Source organism: Puma concolor, chromosome D2, assembly GCF_028749965.1.
Source record: "Puma concolor isolate L17-30 chromosome D2, mPumCon1.1.hap2, whole genome shotgun sequence".
NCBI lineage: Eukaryota > Metazoa > Chordata > Mammalia > Carnivora > Felidae > Puma > Puma concolor.
Window position 1 is genome coordinate 30,894,173 of NC_141677.1, and position 15,528 is coordinate 30,909,700.

A 15,528-nucleotide genomic window follows, 5' to 3' on the forward strand; every position below is an offset into this window, starting at 1 on the left:
AATTTTTTAAATTTAAAAATTTTTTAATTTTTTAATTTTTTTTAATTTTTAATTTTTAAATTTAATTTTTAAACTCTTTAAACTTAATTTTGAGAGAGAGACTGAGACAGAAACAGAGCATGAGTTGGGGAGGGGCAGAGAAAGAGGGAGACACAGAATCCAAAGCAGGCTCCAGGCTTCAAGCTGTCAGCACAGAGCCCTATGCGGGGCATGAACCCATGAACCATGAGATCATGACCTGAGCCAAAGTCAGATGCTCAACCGACTGAGCCACCCAGGCACCCCGAAGGTTTTCTGTATTATAAAGAAGAATCCCATCCCCGCCTGCCTCAGATAGCTAATGTGAAAAAAAAAATGCTTTGAAAGATGAGAATTACCATATAAGCATTGTCCAACCTGTACTCTGATAGCACTTTGTGCCTTTAATCTGGGGACTTACTATCTCTTACATGTAAAGCAGTGACAAAGTCTACAAACTTCTTAAAAAGTAGGGACCCTAATGTAAAACTTTTCTTCTATGCTCTCTATCATTGTACATATCATGTTAACAGATTCTGAGGAAAAAGTGATGAAAAATAGCAATTCCATGTACTATTCAGTTTTTATTCTTGACTCACTAATTTCAAATATTAAAAAAAAATTTTTTTAATGTTTTATTTATTTCTGAGAGAGATAGAGTATGAGTGGGGGAGGGGCAGAGAGAGAGGGAGACACAGAATCTGAAGTAGGCTCCAGGCTCTGAGCTGTCAGCACAAGAGGCCAATATGGGGCTTGAGCCCACGATCTGTGAGATCATGACCTGAGCCGAAGTCAGATGCTCAGCTGACTGAGCGACCTGCAGACGCCCCCCCTAAACATTTTTTACTACAAATTTATCACCTTTCCTTTTTTTTTTTTTTTTTTAAACCTCCAATTTAGGTGATGTCTTTCCAGTGCAAATGAATCCAATAGCTCAATCTCAGTTTATACCTTTGGCTGAAGTTCTTTGCTGTGCTATATCTGATATGAATGTTGCTCAGATTGTGGTGACACAGGAATCACTATTGGAGCATTTGATGAAACATTACCCAGGTAGGACAGCAAGTTTTCTCTATTAGTTCATTGTATGTGTTTGCTTTCTATTTATAAGTCATTTTTTTAAAAGAGGTTTTTCAGCAACTTAACAATTTTTTTTTAATGTGTATTTATTTGCTTATTTATTTGAGAGAGAGCGCGAGCTGGGGAGGGGCAGAGAGAGGGAGACAGAGAATCCCAAGCAGGCTCTGTGCTGTCAGTGCAAAACCCGACATGGGACTCAAACCCATGAACCATTAGATCAAGACCTGAGCTGAAGTCAGACACTCAACCAACTGAGCCTCCCAGGTGCCCCTATTTAGAAATCATCTTAAACATGTAAATAAACTGGGCGATATCTACTTTTTTTTTTTTTTCTATTGTAGACCCTTGTATTAGAGCCCTGCTAGGAAAAGGCCTGCATCAACAAATTTAATAAGGGTATTTCTTTTACTTTCCAAAGGAACTTTTTCAAAAATTATGCTTATGGGTTTTTGAAAAAAATTTTTTTTAATGTTTATTTATTTTTGAGACAGAGAGAGACAGAGCATGAACGGGGGAGAGTCAGAGAGAGAGGGAGACACAGAATCTGAAGCAGGCTCCAGGCTCTGAGCCGTCAGCACAGAGCCCGATGTGGGGCTCGAACTCACCGACCATGAGATCATGACCTGAGCCGAAGTCGGACACTTAACTGACTGAGCCACCCGGGCGCCCCTCAAAAATTATGCTTATGACAACAAATCAGATTGTAGAAAGGAGTGCAGAGCAAAACAAGGGAAAGTTCTTCTTCTCCCCTCCCCCCCCTGCCAGTCACATCCTTCCATTGCCACCTCCCAAAGGCAACAGCTTCTATTCTCTTTTCCTGTGTATACTTTCATAAATTGTATTTGAGCATATGTGTTCTATTTTTATAACATGGATCATTTTTTAAAATGTTTATTTATTTTTGAAGGACAGAGAGACAGAGCATGAGCCAGGGAGGGGCAGAGAGAGAGGGAGACACAGAAGTCTGAAGCAGGCTCCAGGCCCCGAGCTGTCAGCACAGAGCCTGACGCAGGGCTCCAACTCACAAGCCGTGAGATCATGACCTGAGCCGAAGTCGGGCGCCTAACTGACTGAGCCACCTAGCAACCCCAAATTAGATCTTTACATTCTCTCTGCCCCTTGCCTAGGTTAAAAACATATTTTAGAAATCTTTCTGTATTATTATGTATCGATCTATCTCATTCTTACACAGCTGCCATGATATCCCAGTGCATGAATGTAGGAGAGTATTTTTTGATTAATTAGTAATATTATTATTATCTTTAAAATAATTTTAAGGATTTTATTTTTAAGTAATCTGCACCCAACATGCAGTCAGGCACCCCTGCAGAAGAGTATTTAAAAAAATTTCCCATTGTAAAATATGCTCATTGTAGAAAATCGAGAACATCTAGAGAAGTAACCACTTATGGTACCACCACTCAAGGAAATCAATGTTAATATATGATGTATTTTCTTCCAGTGTTATTCAAAAATGTTTTCACAACATAAATACAGTTTTGAACGCTGCTATTTGGAAAAGGGAAAATTTTAAAGTTTATTTATTTTGAGAGAGGCAGAGACAATATGAACAGGAAAGGAGCAGAAAGAGAGGGAGAGAGAGAATCCCAAGCAGGCCTGGCACTGCCAGCTCTGGAGCCTGATGCGGGACTCGAACCCACAAACTGTGAGATAATGACCTGAGCTGAAACCAAGAGATGGACACAACTGACTGGGCCACCCAGGCACCCCAGGAATTTCTTTTAATTTAATTTAATTTAATTTAATTTAATTTAATTTAATTTAATTTAATGTTTAATTTAATGTTTAATGTTTATTTATTTATTAAAAAAATTTTTTTTAACGTTTATTTATTTTTGAGACAGAGAGAGACAGAGCATGAACAGAGGAGGGGCAGAGAGAGAGGGAGACACAGAATCCAAAGCACATTCCAGGCTCTGAACTGTGAGATCATGACCTGAGCCGACGTCAGATGAGTAACTGACTGAGCCACCCAGGTGCCCCTCCCCACCCCCAGGGATTTCTTTTAAAAAGATTTGTTACCTTCCTAGTTTGAAAAACTATCATAATATTGATGTTAGATAGTTTGCCCTCCCCCTGACACAAGCTGGTTTTCATTTTGTCTTTAGATTATTAAGATTTAAGCTAGGAGACTGTGATTATTTTCAAAAACTCTTCAAGAATGCTTTCTTGAAGTGAACATTTAAATTTGTGATGGGTGGGGCACCTGGGTGGCTCAGTCATTTGAGGGCCAGACTCTGGCTCAGGTCACCATCTCACGGTTCATGAGTTCGAGGCCCACATCGGGCTCTCTGCTGTCAGTGCAGAGCTGGCTTCGGATCCTCTGTCTTGCTCTGCCCCTCCCCCACTTACGCTCTCTCAAAAATAAACATTTAAAAAAATAAAATAAATTTATGATGGGGTTATATAGCTTAGTGTTTGTATTTGAGTGGACTCATTTTTTTTCTCTACTCAAACATTAACTTAGCCCTATGTCTTTGTGTGGGCCAAAATATATTCCCATTTTTCAATTAAGTTATGATTATTATTAATGCCTCTTTGGCATTTTAATCACATATATTAATTGTGTTACAGTCAGCTCTGGGTTCATCAGGCAAATGTGTGGTCATTTCTGACTTACTGACTTCAGGCACTGAAATGTTTTTCATTCAAAATCTGTCAGTGTAACAAAATGCTTGTTTGTTTCAGGCATCGCAGTTCCACCTCAAGATATTCTCTATACCACTCTGGGAACTCTGATTAAAGAAAGGAAAATTTATCACACTGGAGAAGGATACTTCATAGTCACTCCTCAGACTTACTTCATTACGAATATAACGCCCCATGAAAATAAGAGAGACCTATCGGATGAAAGCTGCCAGATGCCAACTTGCGTTACTTATCTGGTGAGCGTGGAGAGCTGTGCAGAGTTGGCCCAAGAAAAGGCTGCCCCCATTTCTCACTGTCAGTCTTGCCGGTGTTTCCCTGATCTGTGCACTCAGGATGTACAGGAAACACCGGCTGCTGCAGAAGTGACTAGAAAAAGCCAGAAAGGTCTGCGGGAATCCAAATCTTTGGGACAGAATCAAGCAGTTTCCCTGTCTGAGGGGAATCACGTCTGTGAAAGCACCAAACCTTTACCATACACAAAAGACAGAGAAAAAGGCAGGAAGTTTGGCTTTAGCCTCTTTTGGCGTAGTATATCCAGAAAGGAGAAGTCCAGAATAGAGCACAGTAGTTTCTCTGCCCAGTTTCCACCAGAAGAATGGCCTGTTCGAGATGAAGATAACTTGGACAATATCCCTCGAGACATTGAACATGAGATTATCAAACGAATTAATCCCATTCTGACTGTTGACAATTTAATCAAACATACCGTCCTAATGCAAAAATACGAAGAACAGAAAAAATACAATAGCCAGGGCACTTCCACTGATCTGCTGACAGTCAGGCATAAATATCCTTCAAAAGAGGGAGTTAAGAAAAGACGGGGCCGGTCTGCAAGGCCTCGAAGGCGGGGCCATTCTCATAGGGATAGACACAAAGCCAGGAGTCAGGGAAGTGAGCCTCCTCCAGGAAGCCTTAGACTGGAGAAACATCCCAAGTCCCCTGCTGCACAGCCCACCTCCAGAATTCAAAGCCCAAATGAAGCACTAGTTCAGAAACCACTTGATGAGAATCCATCAATGCTAGGTTCCCATTTGCTTTACAAGAAGCGAATTAGTAATCCTTTCCAGGGTTTGTCTTACCGAGGGAACCCAACAACCAAAGGGCACGACATCCAGACCAGTGATCTGAAACCGGGTCAGATTGGACCAAAGGGAAAGCCTTTCCAAAGGTCAAGGTCTTTGGATTCCTCAAGAATCTTTGAGAGTAAAGGCAAACAGCCATGTGCTGAACAGTATGAAGATAAACTGACAGCAGAATCCATTTCTATGAATAACTCTACCGTCAAGCCTATCAGTGATGACTTTAGAGATCCCCTCTTAAATCACTCTCAAGGTAGTGTTTTGCAAAATGGTAGTAAATGTTTTTCCTTTAGGGAAAGCCTGAGGAGACACGATGTGTATGGTGGAAAAAATGAGGTAATCCCTGAAGTCTTGAGGAAAAGTTATTCTCACTTTGACACATTAGGGGACGCAAATGAAACACAGTATGTGCTGCCATCACAAGGTTCCTCCTCTCTAGGCCATGCTTCCTCTGCGTGTAGACTAGTTGATAAAACAATACACCAGTTCCAAAATCTTGGTATTTTGGATTACCCAGTTAGTATGAACTGTTTGAGACAACCTGAGAGACAAGAGGGAGACTCAGAAGAAACACGAGTAAGAAAGGCATTTGTCCAGGAAACAAAGACTGTGAGTCCAGAAAACGAAGGGCTTTCTGAGGATAACCAGGCCTTGTATCAGAAGGCTGTGGAAGATGATGATGGAGCCTGTAGTTCATTATATCTAGATGAGGAGGACTTTTCTGAGAATGATGACTTATGTCAAATGCTGCCTGGCCGCATTCAGTATTCCTTTACAGGGGGAAGCAAGTGGAATCATTTAGGAAAACAAAAGGGGACTGAAAGATTTCTGACTGAGTACAACCGCAGAATACACAGGTCTGAGCCTCAGGTGCTTAAAGGAAATGAGTGTTACAAACCCACTGGGTTGTTCACTAACCCAGGTGAAAGCCAAACACCTAAACTCTCTGCTGAGAGCTGTGGCCTCAGTTCGGGGACTCGGTCCGGTTTTAACTATGAAGACGGACCCAGTGTTGCTACATGTGTGCAAGCCTCAGCAGATACTGATGGAAGTGTATTTGATTACTATAGCACAAGGAAAGCCACTTCTGAGGCTGAAACCCTACAAGACTTGGTTGGTGACATAGGAAAGAAACCAGCTAGCTGGAGTCAGGGTGCTCAGAATCAGGAAGTGAGAAAACAGTTCATGCAAAAGTTAGAACTTTTCAGCCCTTCACATATGCCAGTGTTGGCTCAGGATGTCCAACATGAACACAGTCATCTGGAAGGAACAGAAAATCACAGCATGGCGGGAGACAGTGGAATAGATTCTCCACGGTAAGTGTATGTAAAAGTGTTTGATTAGCCACTATTCCTCAGGAATTATTACACTCAAGGGAGTACTGAATGACCCAGTAGGAGACTCCCCTGAATACACTTTTTATAGTGATAGAATTCTGCCAGCCTTTACTGAATGAATTGTATAAAGTTAAAATGAAATCTCTTACATAATAGGATAGAGTTCATTTTGAATGTGAACCAAAATTTGTTCCACTACTACTAAATCTTGAATTATTTCTAAATATAGGAAGGAACTGCTATAAATGAAGCACTTCCTGAACTGAGGGCTAGAAGTTTTCACTTACATTTCTGGTTCTACGCAGTTCAGAAAGAGATGCAGCTATTTTCCACCAATCTTTTCCATGTTTGTTTAAATTTTTTTTTTTACATTTATTTCTTTTTGAGAGACAGAGAAAGACAGAACATAAGTGGGAGAGGGGCAGAGAGAGGAGGAGACACAAAATCCGAAGCAGGCTCCAGGCTCCAAGCTGTCAGCACAGAGCCCAACGCGGGGCTCAAACTCACAAACCGTGAGATCATGACGTAAGCCAAAGTCGGAGGCTTAACCGACTGGGCCACCAGGGTGCCCCTCCATGTTTATTTGTTTAAATTAAACATTGTACGTGTTATGAAAGTAATATGCACATAATAGAACATTTGAGAAGTACTGAAAAGCGTTTTAAAAAACACCTATAATCACCCTACCGTTTAGATGTGTTTAAAAAATCCTTTTATATTTGGTATATTTATAACACTTCAGTCTGAACATATTGATCTATGTATTTTGTCTAAATGTTTTCCCTATACTGTCATTACTGTTTTGCATAGTGCTTTTTTTCAGGGTACAGTGTGAACATTCCCCTGAGGTTATTTAATAGTTTTCAAAAAGGTCGTCTTAAAATTTGGCATATATCTTTACCAGTTTTTTATTATACAAAATTATTATATACTTCCTTTTGAAAAAGTAATACAGAAATGTAAAAGGTGAAACTGACAGTCTGCATTCCCCAACCTTTTCCATTGCCTTTCCGTTGAGGTGACCTAAACATTGTTGACAGTGTGGTTTATATTCTTTCGGACTTTTTTCTGTGCATTTAGAAATATAATTATTTTTCTAAAAAGAAAAAATATAATTATTTTTTAACAACAGATCATACAAAGCTGTGGCTTTCTTTTTTCACTTAACGTATCATGCATATCCTGCAATCAATACATACGGATCCAACTCATTCGTTTTAATGGCTGCTTAGTATTCTGTTATGTGGACTCTAGTATTTATATAACTATTATTTTCCCTCCTTTGACATTTAGATTCCCATTTTTTTGCCATAATAAATCAATCTTCAGTGGATTGTTTTCACATAAAAATGTTTACAGACATTTCTGACTCTACCTTAGGCTAAATTCCTGGAGGTCTGCAGTTTAAAAATGTATCTTTACTTCTTATTGGGAAACAGATCTTTTCTGCTTGAAAGAATTGTTTAATTCATATCAAGTCTTTTTTTTTCTGGTTTTGTTTTGTTTTTGTTTTCTGAGAGAGAGAGCACAAGCAGGGGAGGGGCAGAAAGAGAGGAAGAGACAGAGAATCCCAAGCAGGTTCCGCACTGCCAGTGCAACCCCAACGGAGGGCTCGAACCCACGAACTGTGAGATCACAACCCAAGTCAAAACCAAGAGTTAGAGGCTTAACCGACTGAGCCATCCAGGTGCTCTTCATATCAAGTCTTGAAAGTATCAACACATATTGTCTCCAAAGTAAACAATGGTAGTGTAAACCAACAAGCTATGGGTCCCCTTTCACTTTGGCAAAAGCAGAAACAGAGGTCTGACTAGAACCTCATAAAACAAGGACCCTTGCCTATAGTCCTTGGGCATTTACTTTCAAATGTCCCCTCTCTGTAAAGAGAGCTTTTCTACTATTCTTCCTTTCTAATCTTATATTCTAATAAACCTTTGCCTGCTGCTAAAAAAAAAAAAAAAAAGCAGAAACAAAAACAAAATCAAACCCAAAACAGGTAAGGGCAATTGCTCCTTGACTTGCATGTCAAGGACATGCAAGAATTTAAATTTGTCAAGGATATGCGTGAGAATTTAAATTTGTGAAATCTTGAGAAATTTGATTTCTTTTTTTAAAAAAATTTTTTTAATGTTTATTTTTGAGAGAGCGAGAGAGACAGAGCATGAGTGGGGGAGGAGCAGAGAGAGAGAGAGGGAGACACAGAATCCAAGGCAGGCTCCAGGCTCTGAGCTGTCAGTACAGAGCCCAACACCGGACTTGAACCCACCAACTGTGGGATCATGACCTGAGCTGAAGTCAGACGCTTAACCGACTGAGCCACCCAGGCACCCCGAGAAATTTGATTTCTTAAAAAATTGCGTATAATATGGTTCTCTTAAAAGACTTATAAGTATAAGGAAGAGAAGATAGCATTTGAACATCAACTCTGTGCCATAATTGTTACGAATTAGAGGGACAGAGAAGACCCACAAGATGTTGCTACCCATAGGAAATTTGCACTTCAGTTGAGTAGACCAACAAAACATAAGTAGCCGAATTGAACTCAAGAACAAAGTGGAGGGTGCCTGGCTGGCTCAGGTGAAACCCACATTGGGGGTAGAGTTTACTTTAAAAAAAAAAAAATGAAGTGGAAACTCTCTGTAATTGCTGAAGAGATGTGGAATTAAGAGTAATGAAATGTTTGGGAGGACACTTATTGGAGGATACATTTTTGAGGCATCTCTCTTTTTTTTTTAAAGTATGGTGATATTAGTTTTATTATTATTTTTTAAAGTTTATTTATTTATTTTGAGAGACAGAGAGCGAGAGCAGGACAGGGGCAGAGACAGAGGGAGAGAGGAGAAAAAGAATCCCAAGTAGACTCTGCACTGTCAGCACAGAGCCTGATGTGGAGCTCCGTCTCAGGAACCATGAGATCATGACCTGAGCCAAAACCAAGAGTCCTACACTTAACCAACTGAGCCACCTAGGAGCCCCAAGGCATATCTTACTGTAATGAGCAAGTGATGGAGAGGATGCAAGGTGAGAAAAGGGGAATGTCAAAAGCAAAATGCCCAAATAGTAATGTGACTTGGCTGAAGCAAGGCAGATGTGTTAGATAAGGGACTAACCTAGCCTACAGCTCCTTAGAAAGGAATCTTGTCAATATGAAAAATGTTATGGTCAGCTTTTCTCTTTCATATGACGTCTCAAAAAAGAAATTACTCAAGAAGGTATGGGTTACTTCACTTGTAGAGAAGAGTTTTTTAGGGAACTTGTTATTTCTTTTTCTTTCTTTTTTGTTAAATTTGTGTATTTATTTAAGTAATCTCTACACCCAGCGTGGGGCTTGAACTCACAAGCCCAAGATCAAGAGTGACACGCTCTTCTGACTGAGCCAGCCAGCCACCAAGGAACTTACTGTTTCTGACTAGAATATACTTGATATTGGATCTGAGAAGATGTTCAAAAAATATGAACTTCTTGGAAAGCAGCTGCCAAATAATTGTGCTATTGTGAAGCCTTTAAAATATAAGGAGCACTTTAGGGGCACCTGGGTGGCTCAGTCAGTTAAGCATCTGACTTTGGCTCAGGTCACGATCCCACAGTTGGTGGGTTCAAGTCCGGTGTTGGGCTCTGTGCTGACAGCTCAGAGCCTGGAACGTGCTTCAGATTCTGTGTCTCCCTCTCTCTCTGCCCTACCCTGCTCATGCTCTTTCTCTGTCTCTCTCTCTCAAAAATAAATAAACATTAAAAAATAAGATATAAGGAGCACTTTAGATTTTTAAAGGTTAACTTCTAAGCGCGCTTTAGTGTTAGAAAATGTTATATTGCTTCAAAGTAACAGATGAAGGTATGATGCCTTGATTAGAAGCCCAGGCCCCTTTGGAAGGTAATAATTCTGTTATTTTTAATATCTTTAGGACACAGAGTCTGGCATCTAATAATTCAGTCATTTTGGATGGACTAAAAAGAAGACAGAATTTTCTGCAGAACATTGAAGGCACAAAGAGCGGTCAAACACTCACATCCAATTCCTTACTACAACTAACTCCAGTCATAAATGTTTAATTCTTATTTTTCTTTTGGAAACTCTTTGGTAAAAAGGTACAGCATTAATGTAGAATATTTTAATCAACCGAATATGTAAGAATTCTCTAAAGCCAAGTATGAGATTCTGTTAATCTCATTACATATTTTGTTCTAGTTGCTGTTTTTTCCCCTTTTTTGACATTTTAAAGCTTTTTTAAAAGATTATTTTACTATGAACTTATTGGGAATATACAGATTATTTTGCAATTAAACCATAAAATACATGGCCTTTTCCAATTAAATGTGATTAACTCAAATTTTCAGACATTCATTAATTTCCCAATTACATAGGATGTTAATTTACTATACTCAGTAGTGAATTTCTCTACCTACACTAATCCACTCTTATGTTAAGTGCATTTCACCAGATTTCAACACAAAACTCCCGAAAATAGTGTATTAAGGTTGCATAGATACTTTGTTTACAACTAAAGTCTTTTATCATTATCAAAGTTTATATAGATGTATTGGGTACTTTGCAACAAGAATTTTTTCTCTCTAGTCATTGCTGCCAAAGATCTTTTCTGCAACCACCTTGAACGTGAACAGATGGCCCCACATCATACTGACTGGCAATGTCCAAATACGTGTGGCAGCAACTGGGTCTACTGTTTTTCTGGTTCCTCCTCACATTCAAGGCACTCTCTGTAGCATGGCAGTGAGAAATCAGGATGTTCTCAGAGGGTAGAGATAGAAAGGAAGCAGAATGGTTGCAGAATGGCTCGTGAGTGCAAGGAGGTTCTGAATTAGAGATTTAGAGAAAAGATGGAAGATGGATGATAGTTCATTTACATCTGGTCTATTTCCACTAAGACTTAGACAGCTTTGCCAGAATTTTTTCTGGCTGGCCTTTTCAGGCAGGTAGTGGAATGGTCCGTTCTCTCAGGTTTGGGGAATATGGAGCAGTCAGGACTGGTTTCAGCATATTGGATAGATGCTAATGCTGACTTATGGTTCAGGGGATGTTTCTTCTGAGAGGTTTCTAAGGGTTGTCAAGGCCTTAGATCTCAAGCATGACTGAATGATTGGAGAGTGCCTCTTTCCAACTGTCACCAGTGAAGACAAGATAACAGTGAAGGCAAGATGAAGCTTGGCACCATAGAGAGCTGTCTCCAGGCTCTGGGGGAGTACAGAGAAGGACAGGTCACATATGCCCATGTACAAAAGTAGCGGTTGGCCCACTCAATTCTGACTATTGGCTTGTAGTGGCTCTGAGCAACCTATTATGGCATTTCCAAGAAGATCAGCTGTGGTCACAAGGACATTTGAAACCCTGGGCAAAGTACCAAGAAGGGTAATTTGTATAGAAAGGCCTTGTGTGGGAGGCATTTTTTTAGGGGGTGTGACAGCTTGGAATCATCGTCAGTGAATGAAAGTTAGAATAAAGATTTCAGCTCAGATAAAGAACTTCCCACTAGTCAAAACTACCCATAGATGAAATAGACATTTTATAAATGAAAGCATTTCCCATTATTTAGGGCATTCAAGCACTTAGTGATCCTTTGATTGGTATATACTTAGCATAACAGGATAGCTGAACTAGATGATTTTTTAAATTAAAATTTTTTAGTGTTTATTTTTGTAAGAGAGAGAGACTGAGCATGAGCAGGGGAGAGGCAGAGAGAGAGGAAGACACAGAATCTGAAGCAGGCTCCAGGCTCTGAACTGTCAGCACAGAGCCTGATGTGGGGCTTGAACTCACGAACCATGAGATCATGACCTGAGTCGAAGTTGGACGCTTAACCGACTGAGCCACCCAGACATCCCAAAAATTCCTCTTGACTGTAAGGTTTTGTTCTTATAAGATTCAGTGAGGGTTATAGGTCAAATATGCCTCAAGGGCAGGGGGAAAAGATTAAGTGAAGATCCTACAAAACACTGAACTCCTGCAAGATTCCAGAGTTCTTCCACTTGATTTCTGTACTATCCTTGTTACTCCTTGGAAAAGGGAGCAGCAACAACTCATTCTATCTTTGATTTTGGACCTGGACAAGTTTCTTAACAGAATGAGGAATCCAAAGTATTTTGTGGCTCTAGTCACATGTAGGGACCAATAAAATCCGTCTAATTTTGCCACTGGATGCATTATGACACTCTCTAGATGTATTAAATGAAACCTATTGTGAGACCAATAAAACTTTTCTTCTAAAAGTTGTGTTTCTTCTAAAACACAACATATGACAACAGATATTAAAGATGGGTATGCGTGTTGTTTGGGAGGTTATTCTCTAAATAGGTGGCTTGCATTTCCCCCCCCCCCAATATTGTGTGTGATGACATTAGTTCTTGATTTTTCTTCCGCATGACGGTTCCCTTGAGGTAGCATGATGACCTGAGTTTAGGATTCAGACAAATTTGTTGTTGTTGTCATTGTTGTTGTTTTAATGTTTATTTTTGAGAGAGAGAGAGACAGAGCATGAACAGGGGAGGGAAAGAGAGAGAGGGAGACACAGAGTCTGAAGCAGGCTCCAGGCTCTGGGCTGTCAGCACAGAGCCCGATGAGGGGCTCAAACTCGTGGACCATGAGATCATGCATGACCTGACTCAAAGTCAGATGCTTAACCGACTGAGCCACCCAGGTGCCCCTGTTTTGTCTTTTTTTTTTTTCCCTTTTAATGTTTGAGAAAGAGAGAAACAGAGACAGAGACAGAGTGCACGTTGGGAGGTGGGGAGGGAAGGGAACACAGAATCTGAAGCAGGCTCCAGGGTCCGAGCTGTCAGCACAAAGCACAGAACCCATTGTGGGACTCAAAACTCAGGAACCATGAGATCATGACCTGAGCCAAAGTCTGATGCCCACCCAACTGAGCCATGCAGGCACCCCACATTCAGACAAATTTGAATCCCAGTTACAATCCTTGGGAGCTGTGTGATGGAGAGAGATTCCAAACTTCTCTGATTCAGTTTTCTCATCTGTAAGATATCTACCTTTCAGAACTGTTGTAAGATCTAAGGCTCATCTATTCAAAGTGCCCAATGCAGGAGGCACCTGATATTGTTATAAATATACGTATGCATATTTTTACATATTTATATATTCACAAAACTGGTCTGAATACATGGCCTTCTATATAGGTCTCCTGTTTTTGCTAGGTTGTCCTGAATTCCATTTAGAGATTCAATCCTTTAAGATTTTTTTTTGTAATAAAGTATTTTTTATTCTTTTTTAAAAAAATGTTTATTTTGAGAGAGAGGGAGGGAGAGGCAGAGAGGAGAGAGAGAATCTCAAGTAGGCTCTATGATGCTGTCAGCAAAGAGCCCGACATGGGGCTCAATCCTATGAACTGAGACCTAATGACCTAAGCCGTTAAATCAAGAGTCAGACACTTAACCGGCTGAGCCACGCAGATGCCCCTAAATTAAGATTATAAGAAATTTCATCCCAATCCAAATCTGGATTTGCCTGGGGAGTTATTATGTCTTGGCTAATAGGAAATATGCCTGATGCTATAGGAATAAAATATGCAAATCATGGGGTTAATTTAGACATTTCATACAAGATCATGCTCTCTCATCTGGGATCTCAGACCCCTAGGAATCCTCAGAGAGTAGCTGGGTTCTGCAAGCTATTTTCAATATTTCAAAGATTCTAATAGAAATTGTATATTTCCTTTGCTTAACTCCTTACTAATTAAAACATCAAGTTTCTTTGGCAGTGGCTGAAATTACACCAGCTCCATAATAGAACACCATCACATGCTGGTGTGACATTTCTAAGCTGCATTTGTATCTTATTTATAGATTAGAATGATCATGAGTCTATTACTAAATGCAATTTAGCAGACAGAGGTTTCAAAATGTCAGATATGTCAGGAAAAAAAAAATGGGAGAGAACAAGAACAGTAGTAGTGTTGAAAACTGGGAACGACTACATTTTGAGAATCCCTCCTACAGCTGAGAAGGCTTTGGGGGAATGTGGGAGAAAGACTACTGCCAAAATGGAGTGGGGAAGAGAGACACGGGAGTCATGAAACAAGAATGGGGGGGTGGGTATCAAAAACTCATGACTACTTTGCTGGCCTCTACAGATCTGTCTTCCTTTTAAACCTTAGAAGCGAGCAGCTTCCATTTTTTAGGTAATAGTGCCCTCTCTGGGTAGCTGATGTCACTACTCTTCCCCCATTTGATTCAAAGCATTTACAAAGTAATTGGCTAAAAAACCAGTAAGACCTCTCTCTAAAAGTTAAAAAGTCCACCCCCCCCCCCCCCAGGTGTGCGTGGCTGGTTCAGTTGGTGGAGCGTGGGACTCTTTTAATCTTTTAATCTTGGGGTTGTGAGTTCAAGCCCCACATTAGGTGCAGAGATTACTTAAAAATAAAACCTTAAAAAAAATTCCACCTTTGAATTAGGAGCTTCATACATTAAGTGTACATGTGCTAAATGTACAAAAGCTGTGTCTTCCTCGAGGCTGTTAAAACCTTGACCTAAAGGTAGAAATGTAAGCAGCTCTGTATATCATCTTCTCTACAGTACTGTTTCATCAGCTGATCCTTCCAATTTCCCTGCACTACCAGCAGGGAAGGCATATTTGTCCCCACATTACTAACAAAAAGACCAGATTTTATTTATTTAAAAAAATTTTTTTTAACATTTATTTATTTTCGAGAGACAGAGAGAGACAGTATGAGCAGGGGAGGGGCAGAGAGAGAGGGAGACACAGAATTCGAAGCAGGCTCTGGGCTCCGAGCTGTCAGCACAGAGCCCGACGCAGGGCCCGAACCCACACACTGCGAGATCATGACCTGAGCCGAAGTCGGACACTTAACCGACTGAGTCACCCAGGCGCCCCGCAAAAGACCAGATTTTAGAGTTGAGTTGGCCAAGGTCATGTGGCTAGCAACGGAGGAAACATGTCCTGTTCCCTCTTTCATTTTCTCCTTACTTCTTTATACTCTAAACATTTCATTCTATGCAACAGTGTCTCTTCATCAATTTATAACTGCTCCTTAAACTATTTCCATGTCCTAACATTTAAGCATGGTAGTTCAGTTCCTTTTGTCACATAAAACTGAAATGCAGATGCAAAATGACTTTTTCTTTTTAACTTTCTATTTTTTAACTATGGAGTAAAAAAAAACCAAAAAGCAAAAAAAAACCCTAGCCCTGTAGGCTTGAGAATGACCAGAGAGAGGCAAGTGTAAGTCCCCTTTCTATCTTCCAAGATCAGACAAGATTGGGCATGTTCAGGGTAGTATGGTCGTAGACCTCTTATTTTTATATCTTAAGGTCATAGAGTTTAAGGAGCTGAAGCCAAAGGCAAGATAAATCTTTAT

The 15,528-nt window shown here is 40.1% G+C and overlaps 1 protein-coding gene across 5 annotated transcripts in view; it reads left to right on the forward strand.

Moving 5' to 3' along the window:
- STOX1 (storkhead box 1) overlaps nt 1-15,528 on the forward strand; it is a 57,792-nt gene that overhangs the window by 40,941 nt on the left and 1,323 nt on the right. For 2 of the 5 annotated variants that reach the window (XM_086679868.1, XM_086679872.1), the window contains exons 2-5: nt 919-1,071; nt 3,808-6,163; nt 6,572-6,709; nt 10,087-10,301. In XM_086679868.1, coding sequence (XP_086535994.1) covers nt 919-1,071; nt 3,808-6,163; nt 6,572-6,709; nt 10,087-10,234 — 2,795 coding nt within the window. In that variant the 3' untranslated portion in view covers nt 10,235-10,301. Of the gene's footprint in view, nt 1-918; nt 1,072-3,807; nt 6,164-6,571; nt 6,710-10,086; nt 10,302-15,528 lie in introns of those variants that run through there. The other 3 variants (XM_086679869.1, XM_086679870.1, XM_086679871.1) reach the window with 3 other exon arrangements.